The sequence below is a fragment of the Microcaecilia unicolor genome, chromosome 1, assembly GCF_901765095.1.
Source record: "Microcaecilia unicolor chromosome 1, aMicUni1.1, whole genome shotgun sequence".
In the NCBI taxonomy this organism is placed as follows: domain Eukaryota; kingdom Metazoa; phylum Chordata; class Amphibia; order Gymnophiona; family Siphonopidae; genus Microcaecilia; species Microcaecilia unicolor.
Window position 1 is genome coordinate 251,517,279 of NC_044031.1, and position 16,694 is coordinate 251,533,972.

A 16,694-nucleotide genomic window follows, 5' to 3' on the forward strand; every position below is an offset into this window, starting at 1 on the left:
TCTTCTCTCTCCCTTCCCTCCCCTCCATCCATGTCCAGAATTTCTCTTGCTCTTCCCTCCATCCATGTCCTGAAACTCTCCTCTCTCCCCTGCCCCTCTCTATCCATCCATACCCAGCAATTCTTTTCTCTTCCCTGCCCCCCTCTACCCACCCATGCCCAGCAAGTCTCTCCCCTGCCCCCTCTACCCACCCATGCCCAGCAAGCCTCTCCCCTGCCCCCCTCTACCCACCCATGCCCAGCAGGTCTCTCCCCTGCCCCCCTCTACCCATCCATGCCCAGCAAGCCTCTCCCCTGCCCCCATCTACCCACCCATGCCCAGCAAGCCTCTCCCCTGCCCCCCCTCTACCCACCCATGCCCAGCAAGTCTCTCCCCTGCCCCTCTCTACCCACCCATACCCAGCAGATCTCTCCCCTGCCCCCCTCTACCCACCCATGCTCAGCAAGTCTCTCCCCTGCCCCCCCCTACCCACCCATGCCTAGCAAGCCTCTCCCCTGCCCCCCTCTACCCACCCATGCCCAGCAGGTCTGTCCCCTGCCCCCCTCTACGCACCTATGCCCAGCAAGCCTCTTCCCTGCCCCCTCTACGCACCCATGCCCAGCAAGTCTCTCCCCTGCCCCTCTCTACCCACCCATACCCAGCAGATCTCTCCCCTTCCCCCCTCTACCCACCCATGCTCAGCAAGTCTCTCCCCTGCCCCCCCTACCCACCCATGCCTAGCAAGCCTCTCCCCTGCCCCCCTCTACCCACCCATGCCCAGCAGGTCTGTCCCCTGCCCCCCTCTACGCACCTATGCCCAGCAAGCCTCTTCCCTGCCCCCTCTACGCACCCATGCCCAGCAAGTCTCTCCCCTGCCCCTCTACCCACCCATGCCCAGCAAGTCTCTCCCCTGCCCCCCCTCTACCCACCCATGCCCAGCAGGTCTCTCCCCTGCCCCCCTCTACCCATCCAGTGATTCTCCTCCCTCCCCTGCCGCTCCGAAGCATGTCCAAAGATGTCCTTCGCTCCCACCCTCCCATCCTGCTCCCCTCCATCTTTTTTTAATTACCTCCATCGAAGCGCGTGCCATTTAAAGCCCTGCTGCATGCTGGCCGTCTCTCCAGGCTTCCCCTGCTTGCTTCGGATGATGTTCGTGCCTTAGTCCCGCCTTCACGAAAAAAGGAAATGATGTCAGAATGAAGGCGGGACTAAGGCACGAACATCATCCGAAGCAAGCAGGGGAAGCCTGGAGACGGCCAGCACGCAGCAGGGCTTTAAATGGCGCGTGCTTCGATGGAGGTAATTAAAAAAAGACGGAGGGGAGCGGGAGGGGAGGGTGGGAGCGAAGGACATGGTTGGATATGCTTCGGAGCGGCAGGGGAGGTAAGCATGGCCTGTGATGGTGCCCCCCTGCCATGCTTACCTCCCGCAATGGAGCCGGCTCGCCCCCAACAACAACCGGCTCGCAAGAGCTGTCAAAATTTAACAAGCGGCTCTTGCGAGCCGGTGCGAGCCGGCTCCAGCACACCACTGATTCTAAGCATGTCTTTTTTGTGAGTGAATCTCTGCTAGAATAGGGTCCGGCGGTTTCAATTGTCTCTGTCCGCCGTCTTGTCTGGAGTCAGAGGATTAGTTTTTTGGTCTTTTCAAATTGGAGGACACTGAGAATTGTTGATCAGATTTTGGAGTTTTGTTCTCTGCCATATCCAGAAAGTGGTGAGTGAGAGTAGCAAGATGTAAACAGATACAGTATATTTTGGCTACAATAATCAAACTCGATCAGGCTGAGGATCACTCATTCCATGCGTTTGTTCACATCAGGCTCTAAACTATGCACCCAGTTTGGAAGGATCCAAAGCCATCTGGCAGGCTGTACTTCAACTTCGGTAAGGTGTGGGGACCTCTGTGGCAGGGGGCAGTTGTTCTGTTTGCACCCCCCCCCCCCCCAAAGCTGACCCTGAGTATAAGACAAGAGTATTTACATCTAGATTAGATCTGAAAGATGAATCTTTCTGTCCTTTTCTCAAATGGAGCTGCATAAGGAAGAAATTGTAAGAAATTTCATAAGAAATTGTGCTGATTACCTGTATCAGAAAGAATTAGCTTTAAACTGTTGACACTATGATAAATTAGTGTCAACAGTTTAAAGCTAATTCATTCTGATACTGTGCTTATATCAGAAGTCATCACATTATTTGATTAGTATAAACCTGTACAGGCGCTTCCGTTCTGTAGCTTCTTGTATGCTGAAAGTACCTGATTTTTGGCTCAGTTTGAAGGAAGAGGATTTTTTTTTAGTTAGCCAGTCCAGTTGAGTGGAACCAACTAATATATACAACAGAAAAAGTAGAGATGGACACAATGATTTCCAACCAGGGAGTAAGAACCAAAACAGTCTTTATTAAGCCAAGCCATTTTTCTTAGGAAACAAACGAACTTTCTGGCATTTAAAAAGCTCTCGAAACAGCATTTGTTAGATTAGAGCATGCAACCTAGTGCTTCTGGACCAGTGACTGACCTTGCTTTATGTGGGAATTGAATGGATGCTGATTGAATTGAATATGTTTATTGATAGCCTGTTCAGAAACTATGATTAATAGTATTGTATTGTTAAAGTTTGTTTGGATAATTTAATTAAAAAAATTAGATAAAAAATTACCTAAACCGGTTCTTCAAGTGATTTAGACATAGTATAATTTGTACTGCGTCCTACCTCAATTCAGATTATCTGAACTCGTTCTTGATTTGGGTGGTGTATGAACTAGTTATAGTTACAGAGATGCCAAATTGTACAGAACCAGGAGGGAGGTTTAGTTAATCCTGGATTTACTACTATCGCTTATTTCAATGTATGCTATTAGAGGTATGTAGTACTATACACAAGAATCCCTGCTCCACTGAGCTTACAACCTATTCAAGGCAAACAGGTCAGCCCCATCCTGGTGCATTAGGAGACCTGCAGCCCTGATTCCAGTGGATAGAACTGGGAACTACAAAGCCCGCACTGCTTTGGGATGTGAGTTCAAAACCCTTATTGCCTCCTGGAAATGGGTAACTTGACAACTTTGTGCTCGATCTGTCCGTAGGATTTTTGATACCATTTATTCCCTTCCAGTTTTAATTATTGCTGCTCATAATTTTTGCAAGTAAAAAAAAATCAGCGTTCTCTTATTCAGGGGCAGCATGTCCTGTTAACGCATTCTTGTACTGTCCACAGTGAACGTGATGCCTCTTCACCATGTTAAGACATTACACTTAGGCAGGTGTTCTCAACCCAGTCCTCAGGACACACCAAGCTAGTCAGGGTTTCAGGATATTCTCAATGAATATGTATGAAGTAAATTTGCATATAATGGAGGCAGTGTTGATTCAATGTGGGCATGCTGAAAATCTGATTAACTTGTTGTGTCTCAAGGACTGGGTTGAGAATCCCTGTCCTTAGGAGATAGCGTTAAACAGGACAGGTTCCTTTTACATCCATCAATATGGTTTTCCTGAAAAATTATATAATATTAATAGACACTTGCAGAACTTTCTGGGGGACCCCACGGCTTGTCCTGCTCCCCCCTCCCACTGATGGCACTTGCTGCTGTTCCCTTCTTGTTGCAGTTGTGCTCCTGTTGCTGCCTCCTGAAGCCCATGTGGGTTGGGGATGCCAAAGTCAGCTGGATTGCAGCAGTGGCAGGGTACAGTATCCTTTAAATGGGGGAAGGGGCGTGAATGGTGGAGCTGCTTCAAGTGTTTTGTGATATCTGCAGGAGTCTTCTGATCCCGATGTCACAGGAGGTGGGGGTCCACATCCACTCACATCCTGCATTTTTCAGTAGACAGTGATGGAAGAGCAAAACATTCTGCTTCTCAGGGAAAATACATTCAGACAATATATGAATGGTTCTGAGCTGCTTCCTTGCTTTGCCTTTATGCCTCCAGGCTGCAGATTAACTCTTTCCTTCCCAATTTGAGCAAAGGATGCAGTTTACCAGTTCAGATGTGGCTTTTCCAGTGAATTCTGCTGATGGTATATACCTAATTCTTCCTTCCACTGCTTTAGTGTGAAGATAATCGTAGTGCTTTATTTGCCCACTGGTAGCGTGTGGGATTTATTTCTGAACCTTTAAGAATCACAGTGCTAAAGGTTGTCCAGAGTTTTGTGTTCCCAGACACTCAGGCTGGCTTTTGGTCCCGTGACAGTCTCTGAGACCCAACATTTCGGAACTAGGTAGCTGTTTCTATTCTAGAATGCAGGGGTGGACTGACAATGATCTGGGCCCTTGGGCAAAAAGGGCCATGGGCCCCCAACCACCTTTCAAAAGTGAATAAATTATATAGAAGGTAGGGCACAGTGGGCTCCCTGCTGTTGTGGGCCCTTGGGCACTGCCCTGTTGTTCCAATGGTCAGTCCACTCCTGCTAGTTTGCACTGGTAGAGGGAGGTGGATGGATCCCCTGCTGGTGACAATGAGATGCTCATATGTGACTCATTGGACTTTAGCTGCCATTGTGTCAGTGTCCTTGGCTGAGGTCAAAATGTCATAGTGACAAACTAGGAAGTTTTTATAAGAGCTGTTTCCTTTACCGCCCTGGAAGCTGGCCATGGGTGTTGGTGCATTTGCTGTTTGCTTTCCACTGCTTTACGGGAAGTTAGTGGCTTGTCTTGTCCACAGGGAAGCTAACACAGAGTATGGAGTGAATGTTATAAAACCCTTTCAGGCCAGGACAGTTTATCCTGCATGTGAGCTGGCCGCTGTCTTGCTCTGTAACTACCAAGGACAGATCACTCTTGCAGACCCTGGGGAAATAAACAGCTTTTAAAACACTTCTCAACCCGTGATCTAGGTGAACATCATGTTATAAGTTTTACAGCTATTCATTAGCTATCGTCAGTGTCCCTCTCATGTATTAAGGCTGAAAAGGAGCAAGCTGTAATAAACAACACAGCAACAATTCTAACTCTGTGGGTGCTGGATAAAATCGTTCCCTTCTGAAGATAACCAAGTCTTTTCCATTGCCATTTGCATTACTGGTGTGCTATGGAGATGAATGATTGATGCTTGAGGTGCATCTTGGAGTCCTGGTGCAGTTCTGCATACAAAACATTAAGGGGGTCAATATTCAAAGCAATTTAATGGTCCAGAGATGGCTTCTGGCCGGTTAAATCACCTTTTCGGGACTAAGCGCTAATTTTCAGTGCCACTTAACCAGTTAGTGATGAACTGAAAACTAAATATTTTGGGGGAATTTCAAGGGTAGAGTCAGCACTTGGCCAGTTAAGTGTCGATATTTAGCTCTTAACCAGCCAGGTTAAAAGCTTAAATCGGACTGCATAAAGGTCAGTCCTATCTTTGGGGCCCTTTTACTAAAGGGTTGGCGCACAGCAGCGGACTTACTGTGCGCCATTCTGGAACTACCATCAGAGCCTGGCAGTAGTTCTCACTCCCAGCGTGCGCCATTTCCGGTGCTACGGTAACTTTTAAGATTTTTGTAGCGCCGAAACTTAACTGACTCAGGCAGTGCTGTTCACTGCCCGGTTACTGGCGGGTTAGCTTGGGAGTCCTTACCTCCATTTCAATGGGCGGCAGCAGTAAGGGCTCCCCACCGAAATGGCCTTGCCACATGGCCATTTCTTTTCCCCCAAAATGCCCAGCCTTTTACCTGCTGCAGTAAAAGACGGCCTCAGTGTGCATCAAAAACACACAAAATAACACAGTACAGGCCTAATTTTATTAGCACACCGTGGTCAAGTCAGCAGGAACATGCATATGTGGAAGGCAATTCTGTAAGGTACGCTCAGATGTCAATGATGTGTATCTATTTAAAGAGTAGCACTTATATGCATTGATGGATGTCAAGAACTGGAAATTACACCTGCAGGGACTATGCAGTGGAGGAGTGGCCTAGTGGTTAGAGCACTGGTCTTGAAATCCAGAGGTGGCCGTTTCAAATCCCACTGCTGCTCCTTGTGATCTTGGGCAAGTCACTTAACCTTCCATTGCCTCAGGTACAGACTTAGATTGTGAGCCCCTCCTGGGACAGAGAAATATCCACTGTGCCTGAATGTAACTCACCTTGAGCTACTACTGAAAAAGGTGTGAGCAAAATCCCCCCCCCCCAAAAAAAAGAATAGGCACTATTCTGTAAAATGTGTGCTTAAGCCCCTTAGTGCTCAGCTGCATGGGGGAGGGGGTGTTAACCTGGGCATTTCACTAGCAGTGCATGTGGCTTAAAGAACAATGAACTGTGTTTGTGATGAGCTGAACTTAAGTGCACCCACTTACACCTGTCATTGAGTTGACATAAGTGGCCATGCCTATATTTTGGTGCGCCAATGTTGTAGGCGTGCCTCACCGCTGTTATAGACTTGCCACCTTAGGCACCTGCTTGTAATTACAAAATTCTCATGCAAATCCAGCAGCCATAGCATCTAGATTGAAGGCACAGCATGCTGGTATAAACGCACATGTATAATTTAGAGACTAGGCATGTAAATCATGAATCCATGCACGTTCTGCCCTAACTCCATCCCTGAGCATGCACGCACTGGCTTGCATTGCACATACTTTCGGCATGACCTAATTTTATCCAGAAGCGTAGCCAGGTTTGAAGGCGCCGGGGGAGCGGAGAGCAGTGTTCCACCAGTGCGTGTTTTAAATGCAACAGACCACATAAAAAAATAGGCGCCGTCACCTCAGAAGTTCGTTTTGGGGAATGGCCGCTCCCCTGGCGCTCCCCTAGCTACACAACTGATTTTATCAGTCCACTTACATGTCTACAATAGCTTTCTGAGTGCAAAACTGGAATGACCTTTGCCTTTGTCAGTCTTTAAGAATTCAGCATTTCTAAGTAGCAAATTTCCCATTTTACATGTTAAATTATTCAATCTTTATGCAGAATACACTATTAAGAGCTGATCATAACGCTGTCCCTTCATCTTTTCTTGACACCAGGCCTTTCCACTCATTTTTTATGCCTTTGCTTTTCACCCTCCCCCCTACATAGGAAGCATAACAGGGTGGGCCACAGGGGCTATGGCCCCCTTCCAATGTTTTTTCTCTCTCAGCATAAGCAATCAAGGAGTTGGGAAATTTCGGAGCAGGGCTTGGTTTCTTTGGATCTCCCAAGCAAAAAGGTGTTCTCCTACCCCAGGGTTAAACTGGGTGTCTTCTGCATGGCACTGTGTAGCAATTACTACCCGAGTCACCAGACCAGCCCCTTCAGGTTAGAATGAACCTGGTTTTATAAGCCGAACTGGAATTCAGCAGGTGATAGCTGGCAAGGCTCTGATATAAGGAGGAATTTTCAGTGTTAGTGAAAGTTTATAATGTGTGGCTGTGTTTTACTCACTTGGTATACATCAATTACTCAGCTGCTGGTCCTGGAACTGTAGCACAGTGTGATATAAATTAGTGTATTTAGGCTGGTTGCCATATCCAAAAATGAGTTGCTCTATACCCTCAAAGTCTGAAGTTCTTGTATTTCTGTGGTGACTTTGTCCATGCATTCACTGCCACAGGCTGATCAGTGAGCAGGCTGAAGACAAGCTGTGATCTCTGAAAGTAATGGCACTACACTAGGTTTGCCTTGGCAGGTCTACCGCGTTTTTACTTTATTCCGGATCTAGAGGTTGGGACTTCAGCAGATGTGCACACTGGGATTTGTGTATTCTGATAACCTTGCTGGTATGTTTTGAAGCAGATTCATAGGCGCAATGGTATTTACAGCTTTACACAGTTTCCCGACACTGAGAAAAGCTTCATTGAAGCCTGGGGCCAGATGGGTTACTCCTTGCTCCCCATGCAAGCTCTGTATTTCCTTATCTTCTCAAATCTTTCAGGTTTATGAGCTGTTAGCTAGATACAAGAGATCTTGACATTATGGACATGTGTATATCAAACAAGAAGCATCCTTGCTTTAATATAGTGGAATTGGTGAGCCTTCTCAGAACAGCTGTCACTTTTTTATCACACCTTATTTATTAGGGTTTATTTACTACCTTTTTGAAGGTCACTTTTAACTTTAAACAATGTTTTTATTGGAAAACAAACACCACAGTACAAAAAGTGTCAACACACGATATGCCATATAAGACAAAACTGGGTAATGACATCATAGCATGTTGACAACAACAACCAAAGAGTACAGTTCCCAATTTTAAAGGTAAGAATCCCAAACCCCACTCCAAGCTAATCATAACTCCCAACAACTTCATCATGTGCCAGAGGGCCCTGGTTCTTATAACCCTGTGTCTAAATAGAAAAGCACTAAACAACCCATCCCCATCCCCAACCCTAGACCCGCACCCTCCCATATTGAAGGTCTCTTTTTTTATGAATGTGATTTTATGTAAACCACTTTGAACAAGCAGTTTGTGTTGGTATAAGCAGCATAGAAGAATTGTAATAAAGAGAGAAATTCACCCAAGTTGGAGTACAGCAAGAATAGACCAAACATAGACAATAGACAATTACAGTAGTAAACATTCAATAACAATATACATGATGGCATAGTATACTACTTACAATGTCAACAAAAGACACAATAAAACATCTTACTAGAAAGCATAGGATGAAAATAGAGGTGGAACATATAGACAAATAAGAGAATAACAGAAGTTAGATGAAATAAGGGTGACTAACTTAAAGAAAAGTTGCACGTGGAGTCAGAAGGTGCAGAAAAAGAATTTCAGCTAGACTGAGGATGAAATGGTGCCATCCTTAAGCTAAAGCACTTTATTTGCTCTTGAATGTGCTGACCAAATAGGACAATGCTTTTCAACGCAGTCTTTGGAGAGTATCAAGCCAGTAATGTTTTCAGAATATCCACAATCAAAATGCATGAGATTTGCATGCACTTCCTCCTTGGTATGTCACAAAATGCCTAGCACCCACCTGGGCTTAAACCTGCAGCCACCTGGAGGGTCTGTCCCCAGCACTGCTCAGGCCCGCCTGCACCTGGGCACGTGCTTTATACTAGCTCCCTCCTCCCACTGACTGGGTCCCGTTTGCCTCTGGACTAGTCTCGCACTCTCAGGTTATTCCCCAGTGATTTCTAGGACACTGGGACCACACTCCAGGGGTCCAACAGCTTCCAGAAAGCACCCACAGACCCAAAAGCACAAACCAGGATTCTTAGTCCAGGACAGCAGAGTCAATAAACTAAAGAAAGGTTTATTGTCACAGAACTTCAACAGTGAACAGAAAAAGGTGAAATCAGCAGACAATAACAGGCAACTGAATATGGATCAATTATAAAACTATCTAAACATTTGTTTACTACCTGGGTAGGTCAGGAAATATAGCTGCTCACAGGTAATATCATATAACCACTCACAGGGTCTCTCAGTAAAGAGATCTTTCTCTCTCCGCTCCCTGGCTGAGACTGGGGAAAATCCAGTACCTTCAGGTTAGATTTGAAATCCATAATCAATCAGAGCCCGGGGCATCAATTTTGAAAGTAGCTGCCCAGTGGTACTGCAGATTGCCTTTTCATAAACTGAAACTGGAAGAGAGAGTCTTTTTCTGCAACAGCTTTAAAACTCAAAACAAGCGCCATCTGCTGGCCAATTAGGAGAAATACACTTCATGAAATAATACAGTTTTCAGTCTCAGAAACCCACTGTTTCATCACAGTATTCAAATATATCTTATACACATTCTTTGTGAATATCTTGAAAAGCTGACTGGCAGGGTATGCCCCAAGGACTGGGTTGAAGCACTGAAATAGGGATTCCTTGAGCTAGAAAAAGATGTACCTAAGTGTTATGGGAATGCTTCTGTTGAACCTCCTCCCCTCCCCTGACTGGTGGCTTGACCCAGGGCCACCGACAGACCCAGTCTGGCCTGGGGCAGGACCAGACCATTGTCCCCCCCACACCTGGAGTGCTGCCGCCCCCCACTGCTCAGACCACCACTGCTCCCTTCCCTTCCCATGACTGCTGCTGTCTTCTCCTGTGTGCCAGGAGTCAGGACCCGGATGATTGCATGAAGAAGCTTGCTGGTGCCGGGCCCGGGGAATTCCCCCCCCCCCCCCCCCCCCCCCAGTCCTGGCTTGACCTCATTCAGTTAGTGTCTGGCAACAGATTGGCAGTAATTCTTTGTGAGCCTGGCTTTTGGATTTCTTTCTATATAATGTGGATTACAACCTGTGTATTCCATTTTTTTTCAGAATTCTGTAATGCTTTCTAGTGTTTCTGTTCTGCTTCGTGTTATGAGTCTGCAGGGTCAGGGACTTGATACTGAAGCCATGTGAAGTAACTCTGCAATCACCATTGTAAGGTGATATTAATGCATTTGGTGCTTTTATTTAATGCGTCGTTAACACCTGCCACTTTGTCATATGCTTTTGGCTCATCGCATGCACCGTTCCAGCTGGTGTATGTGATTGTGTGTAAGGAAGCGAGGCCAGCAGTTCAGTCTTCTTCCCACACAAAAACTATGGATCTAAGCATTTGGCTGACCACCTTGGCTTCTTTCTCCCATGCCCCTCAACACTTTATTCTAGGAACTGAAAAGTCTTTGTGCTACTTTGTGCCCATAACAAGCAATTTCTAGCAAGCAAGGATGAATATCTGAATTTTTCTTTATTTTATTTTTCTTTATTTGGATTTTGTTCACACCTCAAGGTGAGTTACATTTAGGCACACTGGGTAATTGTTATCACCATGAATAGCACAAGCATCAGAAGGCCTTCAGCTCTCTTGATTCAGTGTGCTGGTTCGACAGTGATCACCTGACTGTAGTTTCTGAAGATTAGTACTGTCTCCTGAAACTGCCCCTTTTTCATGTACAAAAATGCTTCTCCCCTTTTTTGTGTGAACTGTCTGCAGTAATAAGCCAGTGTCTCTTAGGAGTTTTGCCACTTTAACCTTTATATTCCTTACTTGAACTCAGTGGCGTTCCTAGGGGGGCTGACACCCAGGGCGGATCGCCGATGCGCCCTGCCCCCCCCGGGTGCAGTGCCCCCCCTGGATGCAGCGCGACCCCCCCCAGTGAAAAGACACCCCCCCACAAAGGAACCCCCGCCCGGGTGCACGCCGCTGGGGGGGTGCCGCGCGCGCCTGTCCGTCGTTCGTGCCATGCTCCCTCTGCCCCAGAACAGGAAGTAACCCGTTCTGGGGCAGAGGGAGCATGGAACGAACAATGGACAGGTGCACGCGGCACCCCCCACCGGCGTGCACCCAGGGCGGACCGCCCCCCCTAGGAACGCCACAGCTTGAACTCCCATCATTTGGAATGGGATTTTGGATTTAGCTCATGCCTTCCCTGTCGCTGGAGGGCTCACAGTCTGTATGTGGGGCAATGGAGGGTGGAGTGACTTGTCCAAGATCACAAGGAGCTGCAGTGGGATTTCCACCAAAGCTTCTCTGGTTTTCAGCCCACTACTGTAACCATTAGGCTATTGCTCTGCTCCCCTGGTAAATGTGGTTGAAATTATGGACTTCATAGTACCCTCAAATCTTAGCATACATTGAGAGCACAGGTCTGTGTAAAGGTCAGAGACTTTTTTTCATTTGTTCTTTTTTCCACCTTTGGTCTTTGAGGCATCTTCGTACGATTATGCATCTGTAGCGCACTGGCTTGCTGCAGACACTGTGGTTTTGGGTTGGTGCTTTCACTGGTGGTTAGCTCCTAGTGAAGACTTACCACAGCCCTGCAGAACTTAGAAAACAAATACATTGCCCCTCTTTTAAAGTCTGAGTACAGCTTCTGTTAAATTAGGTCACAGAGGTAGATTTTGACTTTTCAAAAATGAGATCTTTTGGTAGAATGCTTGTGAATTGGGGAAGGGATAGCCAGAAATGAAAAATACATGACAGGCTGTTTTATAGCTGCAGATATTCACAGGAAACTACTTGCTGATTCCTTACCAATTGTCTATGGATTGGCCAACGAGGAGGAGAATCTATATATGGCACCTGAAAAATCTGCTTGGAATAAAATTACGCCTAGACATATGCTATAGGATTTAGGTGCGGCATATAGAATACGCTTACTTTATATCCCAGAGCCTAAAACTATGCACATCCATTTACACCAATGAAAACATGGCGTAAATCTCTGCATGTAGATTTACATGGACTGGGCCATATTCTATAACAGTGCATGTAAATTTGGGAGCACCCAGAATGGGTTTTAGACATGGCTGGAGCCTGTGAGGGAAACATTACTCATTGGCCTTCAGTCTGCAGCATAGCAGTAGTAAATCTCCAGCTATAAAATAATGAGTGGAGTTGAACGGGGCATGCGATGAAGCTACAATGTAGTAAATTTAAAATGTATCAGAGAAAATATTTCTTTACTCAACGTGTAATTAAACTCTGGAATTCATTGCCAGAGAATGTGGTAAAGGCGGTTAGCTTAGTGGAGTTTAAAAAAGGTTTGGAAGACTTCCTAAAGGAAAAGTCCGTAGACCATTATTAAATGGACTTGGGGAAAATCCACAATTTCTGGGATAAGCAGTATAAAATGTTTTGTACTTTTTTGGGATCTTGCCAGGTATTTGTGACCTGGATTGGCCACTGTTGGAAACAGGATGCTGGGCTTGATGGACCTTTGGTCTTTCCCAGTATGGCAATACTTATGTAGCTTTGGGATGGGCCTTCTTTGGTATATCTGTTAATAGTGAAGATCACTGACTAAGACATCCACAGGTTGTCAACATCTTAATACCGAGGTACTTCCGCCCCAGTGACTGGAGCAGTTGCTGATTTCTCAGAATCTCCTACTTTTAAGGAGGTTATTTTGTATGCTGTAGTATGTGCTCGATTTCTTTTTTTATTTGGTGTCCAGTCCACACCACATTTACAGGACCTCATATCTGACGGGACATGAGGACTCTGGTAGAGGTGGTTTTTTGTTGCACTAGTGTACCTATGCAGATGCACTTAAACACATATTTCCGACTTCATCAGTTTGAACTGCAACATCTTGCTTTTTGTTTGAACTAATAGAAATCTGAGTCATTCGACACCCTTATATTTCTGACACCCTTATATCAGGATCCTGGAAAAGATAAGACAGGGTGAAAAATGCCATTTGCCATAGATGCCCACAACCTCGTGATTTCCGAGCAGCTCAGTCCTGGCCATCTTATTACTTGATAAAACAAACAAGAGTTTCATTCCATTCCTGCTGAGGCCTGGTACAGTTTCCTATCGTATTCGTTGTCATGAGGTTATGGACGATGAGATGTAGGTATCAGTAAGATTAAATCCAGCTGTGCTGTCTAACCTATACTTCGGTTAATTTGTACATGTAGATAAAATATTGTAGTGCTTCTAAATCTTTTCCCTAACAGGGCTAAACATGTGTTGCTAATCTTGAGTTGGCTAGATGCAGTTCTAGTTTCTAGTTTCAGTAGCTTCCAGCTACAGTAGCAGTGGACGGATTTTTACATTTTCACAGTGGGGCTCTCGTTGTGCCCTTACCCAAAATGCTGTCAGGATTGTGTATTTTTGCAGTGAGGGCTATGTCTTAAAATTCTCTTACAAGGAGGGTAATTCTATAAGGCAGTGCATATTTTTAGGCTCCAAGAGTGTCTTTATTTGGAACCTATTTTATAAGGAAAACTGGGCGCCTACTTTTCTGTATAGAATACTAGTGTAATAAGTGAAAAATGGGCCTATATTTTAGGTGTGATCACTTAGTCCAGCCATAGAGTTGGTGTAAATTCTCGAGTCTATTGCTAAAGAACACATGTACGTTATGGCATTTTATAAATATAGAAAACCTCTAAGACTAGATAGGGAATTTCAAAGTTGATCAAAAATATATCAATACCCCTAGGAAGTTTGAAAAATAACTTTGTATTTCACTCACTTGTAATCTTCAAATTTCAACCAGGAAATCACTTAATAGAAATTAAGCTAACGGGACCTCAAAGCTCCTGATAGGGAAAATACATACAGTATTCACAATACACTATCCAAATTAGGAGGGAGTAAAATCATAGGTCCCCAGGGGGGGAAAAATCATCTGCAAAAACTCACAATTAAAGGAGAAAATCAGATTATTTAAAAAAGTGGGGAAAAAGTTTTTTTAATTCATCTGATTTTTCTCCTTTAATTGTGGGTTTTTGCAGATAATTCTTTTTTCCCCTCTAGGGACCTATGATATTACCTCACCCCTAATTTAGATAGTGGATTGTGAATACTGTATGTATTTTCCCTATCAGGAGCTTTGAGGTCCCGTTAGTTTAATTTCTATTAAGTGATTTCCTGGTTGAAATTTGAAGATTACAAGTGAGTGAAATACAAAGTTATTTTTCAAACTTCCTAGGGGTATTGATATATTTTATAAATATACACATGTAAATGTGCATCCTGCCCAAACTCTGCCCATTTGAATGCTCACCTGCAAAATACACACCACTGAATGTTAGCGCATTCTCACAGAATAGTGCTGAGATGGAAAAGGTCATATACACGCATATGCATCAACACGCACATATATGACATGTATAGTGAGCATTCTTCCCACCTAAATCTAGGTGACTCCTCATAGAATTACACCACTCCTCATAGAATATACTGTATGGTCCTGGAACACCACCCCCATCCTTAACTCAACACTATGCCATATAACAAAGAAGCCCAGGTGGTCTGCTGAATATTGAGGCTACAGCAATGAGAGGTTATTAGAAATGTTTGCATAGACAGTGGTTCTCAGATCAATCCTCAGTATCTAGCTAGCCAGTCTGGTTTTCAGGATATCCACAATGAATATGCAAAATCTAGCTCTGCAAGCAATGTCTAGAACAGCCATTCCCAAACCAGTCCTTGGGACACAATGAATATCCACAAGATAAATTTGCATGCAATTGAGACAATACATACAAATCTAACTCATGAATATTCATTGTGGATATCCTGAAAACACAAATGGGACTAGGTGTGCCCCGAGGACTGGGTTGGGAATGGCTCGTCTACAATGTATGTAGATCTATCTCATGCATATTCATTCCGTGTATCCTGAAAACCCTCGCAAGACTGTCGCAGGAGATCCTGGTGGCCATTTTGAGTACTGGAACATCTGCAGTACTCAAGAGAGCCACTGGGACGTCCCACAGCAGTCTTCTGAGGCTGCTGTGGGAAATTCTGGCAGTCATTTTGGCTGCAGAACCGGTGGGGACAAGAGCGTCTGGGGATTGTTCTTGCCCTGAAGACCCACTAGACCACCAGGAGGTTTAAAGGTACACCCGTGAAGAGCCTTTGGGTGGTGGGAGGGAAGGACAGGAATGTTAAGAGTGATCATGGGGAGGGGGGGGGGGGGACAGCGGTGACAAGAGTGATTGCGGGAGGTAGGGAGTTTGTTTTTGGCTGAAACGGAACGGCAAATTTCGGTTGCTGGTTTGGTTTCTGTTGAAACCAAGAATCCCTGTTTCAGTCGGCCTCTACACTAATTTATAAAGGTTCCTCTGTTGTTACTATAACCCATTCAGACAGAGGCTCAGTTTTATCTGGCATTTTACACATCTTTCTATTCGTGATTGACCTATTAGAGTCCATTCTTTAGTACTATGATTTTTTTTTTCTTTGAGTTCTCAAAAATATATGGGTTGGAATTCAATGCAATTTAACTGTTGCCTGCTTAAATCATGCCAACTAGCTCAGGAGCAGATATTCAGTGGCACTTTACTGGACATGCCGCCGATTTTCTGCTGTGACCATGGCAGCACTCTGGCTAGTGGTGGGGCAGTCCAGGGTCAGAATCAGGGTGGAGCCTGGGTTATGGCAGAAGTACTGATATTTGAGGCCAGTGCCCACATAGCTAACTGGACATTCTGCACCACCAAAAAAAGCAGCCCTAACTTTGCCCAGTTATCCCTGCAGTTATAGCACTGAATTTCGGCTGTTCCCATCTAGCTTCAGGGGCCGCCAAAGACCTAGTTAGGACCGAGCACTGAATATCCTGGTCTAATTTACTTGGTGGCGGTCAGTGTTTAAAGAAACACTGCCTCTGAGTGAATATTGGCTGAATAAATATTAAGATGGGTAACCTGATATCCTGTTCTGCCTTGTGAAATTGATTTCCCTTCTCATCACTTTCCAGGGTACTGGTTGGTGCTCCAAAAGCAGAGTCGAAATTTAGCACCTCCATGAAGTCCCCAGGAGCCATCTTTAAATGTCGAGTTCATACCAATCCTGACAGACGGTGCACAGAGCTGGATATGGGGCGAGGTGAGTAGTCTGCTAAGTGTTTTATTTAGGCAGAAAAAAAATCAGTGTTCTATTGGGGAAGTAAGAGGAAGGGGTGAAAAACAAAATGTGTTCTTTGCCTTATGTGTGGTATATGGTTTTCATTGTGTAATATTAATAAAATTGTTTGAAACATAAACTGATTGTAAAACTATAAAACTAAGTGCTGTGCCACATTGAAAGTTTGACTTGGGCCAGCCTGGTGGCTCAGTGCCATGCCACTTCCACTCTCTGGGTTGCTATGGTTGGAGATGCAGAAATAGCAGCCAACAGCCTCTGGGTAGGAAAGATCATGCTCGTTGCTCAAGGGTGACACCTAGTGGTTGGATTTAGGGCCCATGATTGCAGGGTTCTAGAAGGACTCCTGATGCAGGATCCTCAGCCCAAGATGTTGCAGTGACCAGACTAAAAAGGGTAGTTGTGTATGAAGGCTCATGGTGTCAGGGTCCCAGCTCTTTCCTGTTGAGCTAGAAGTACAAAAGAGCAGGAGGAAAATGCTAGGTTAAAAAACAAAAATCCTTGCAC

The 16,694-nt window shown here is 45.1% G+C and overlaps 1 protein-coding gene across 1 annotated transcript in view; it reads left to right on the plus strand.

Annotated features, from left to right (window-relative positions):
- Window positions 1–16,694, plus strand: part of ITGA9 (integrin subunit alpha 9) — a 686,274-nt gene that overhangs the window by 14,335 nt on the left and 655,245 nt on the right. The window contains exon 2 of the mRNA XM_030205631.1: window positions 16,024–16,151. Coding sequence (XP_030061491.1) covers window positions 16,024–16,151 — 128 coding nt within the window. The remainder of the gene's footprint in view (window positions 1–16,023; window positions 16,152–16,694) is intronic.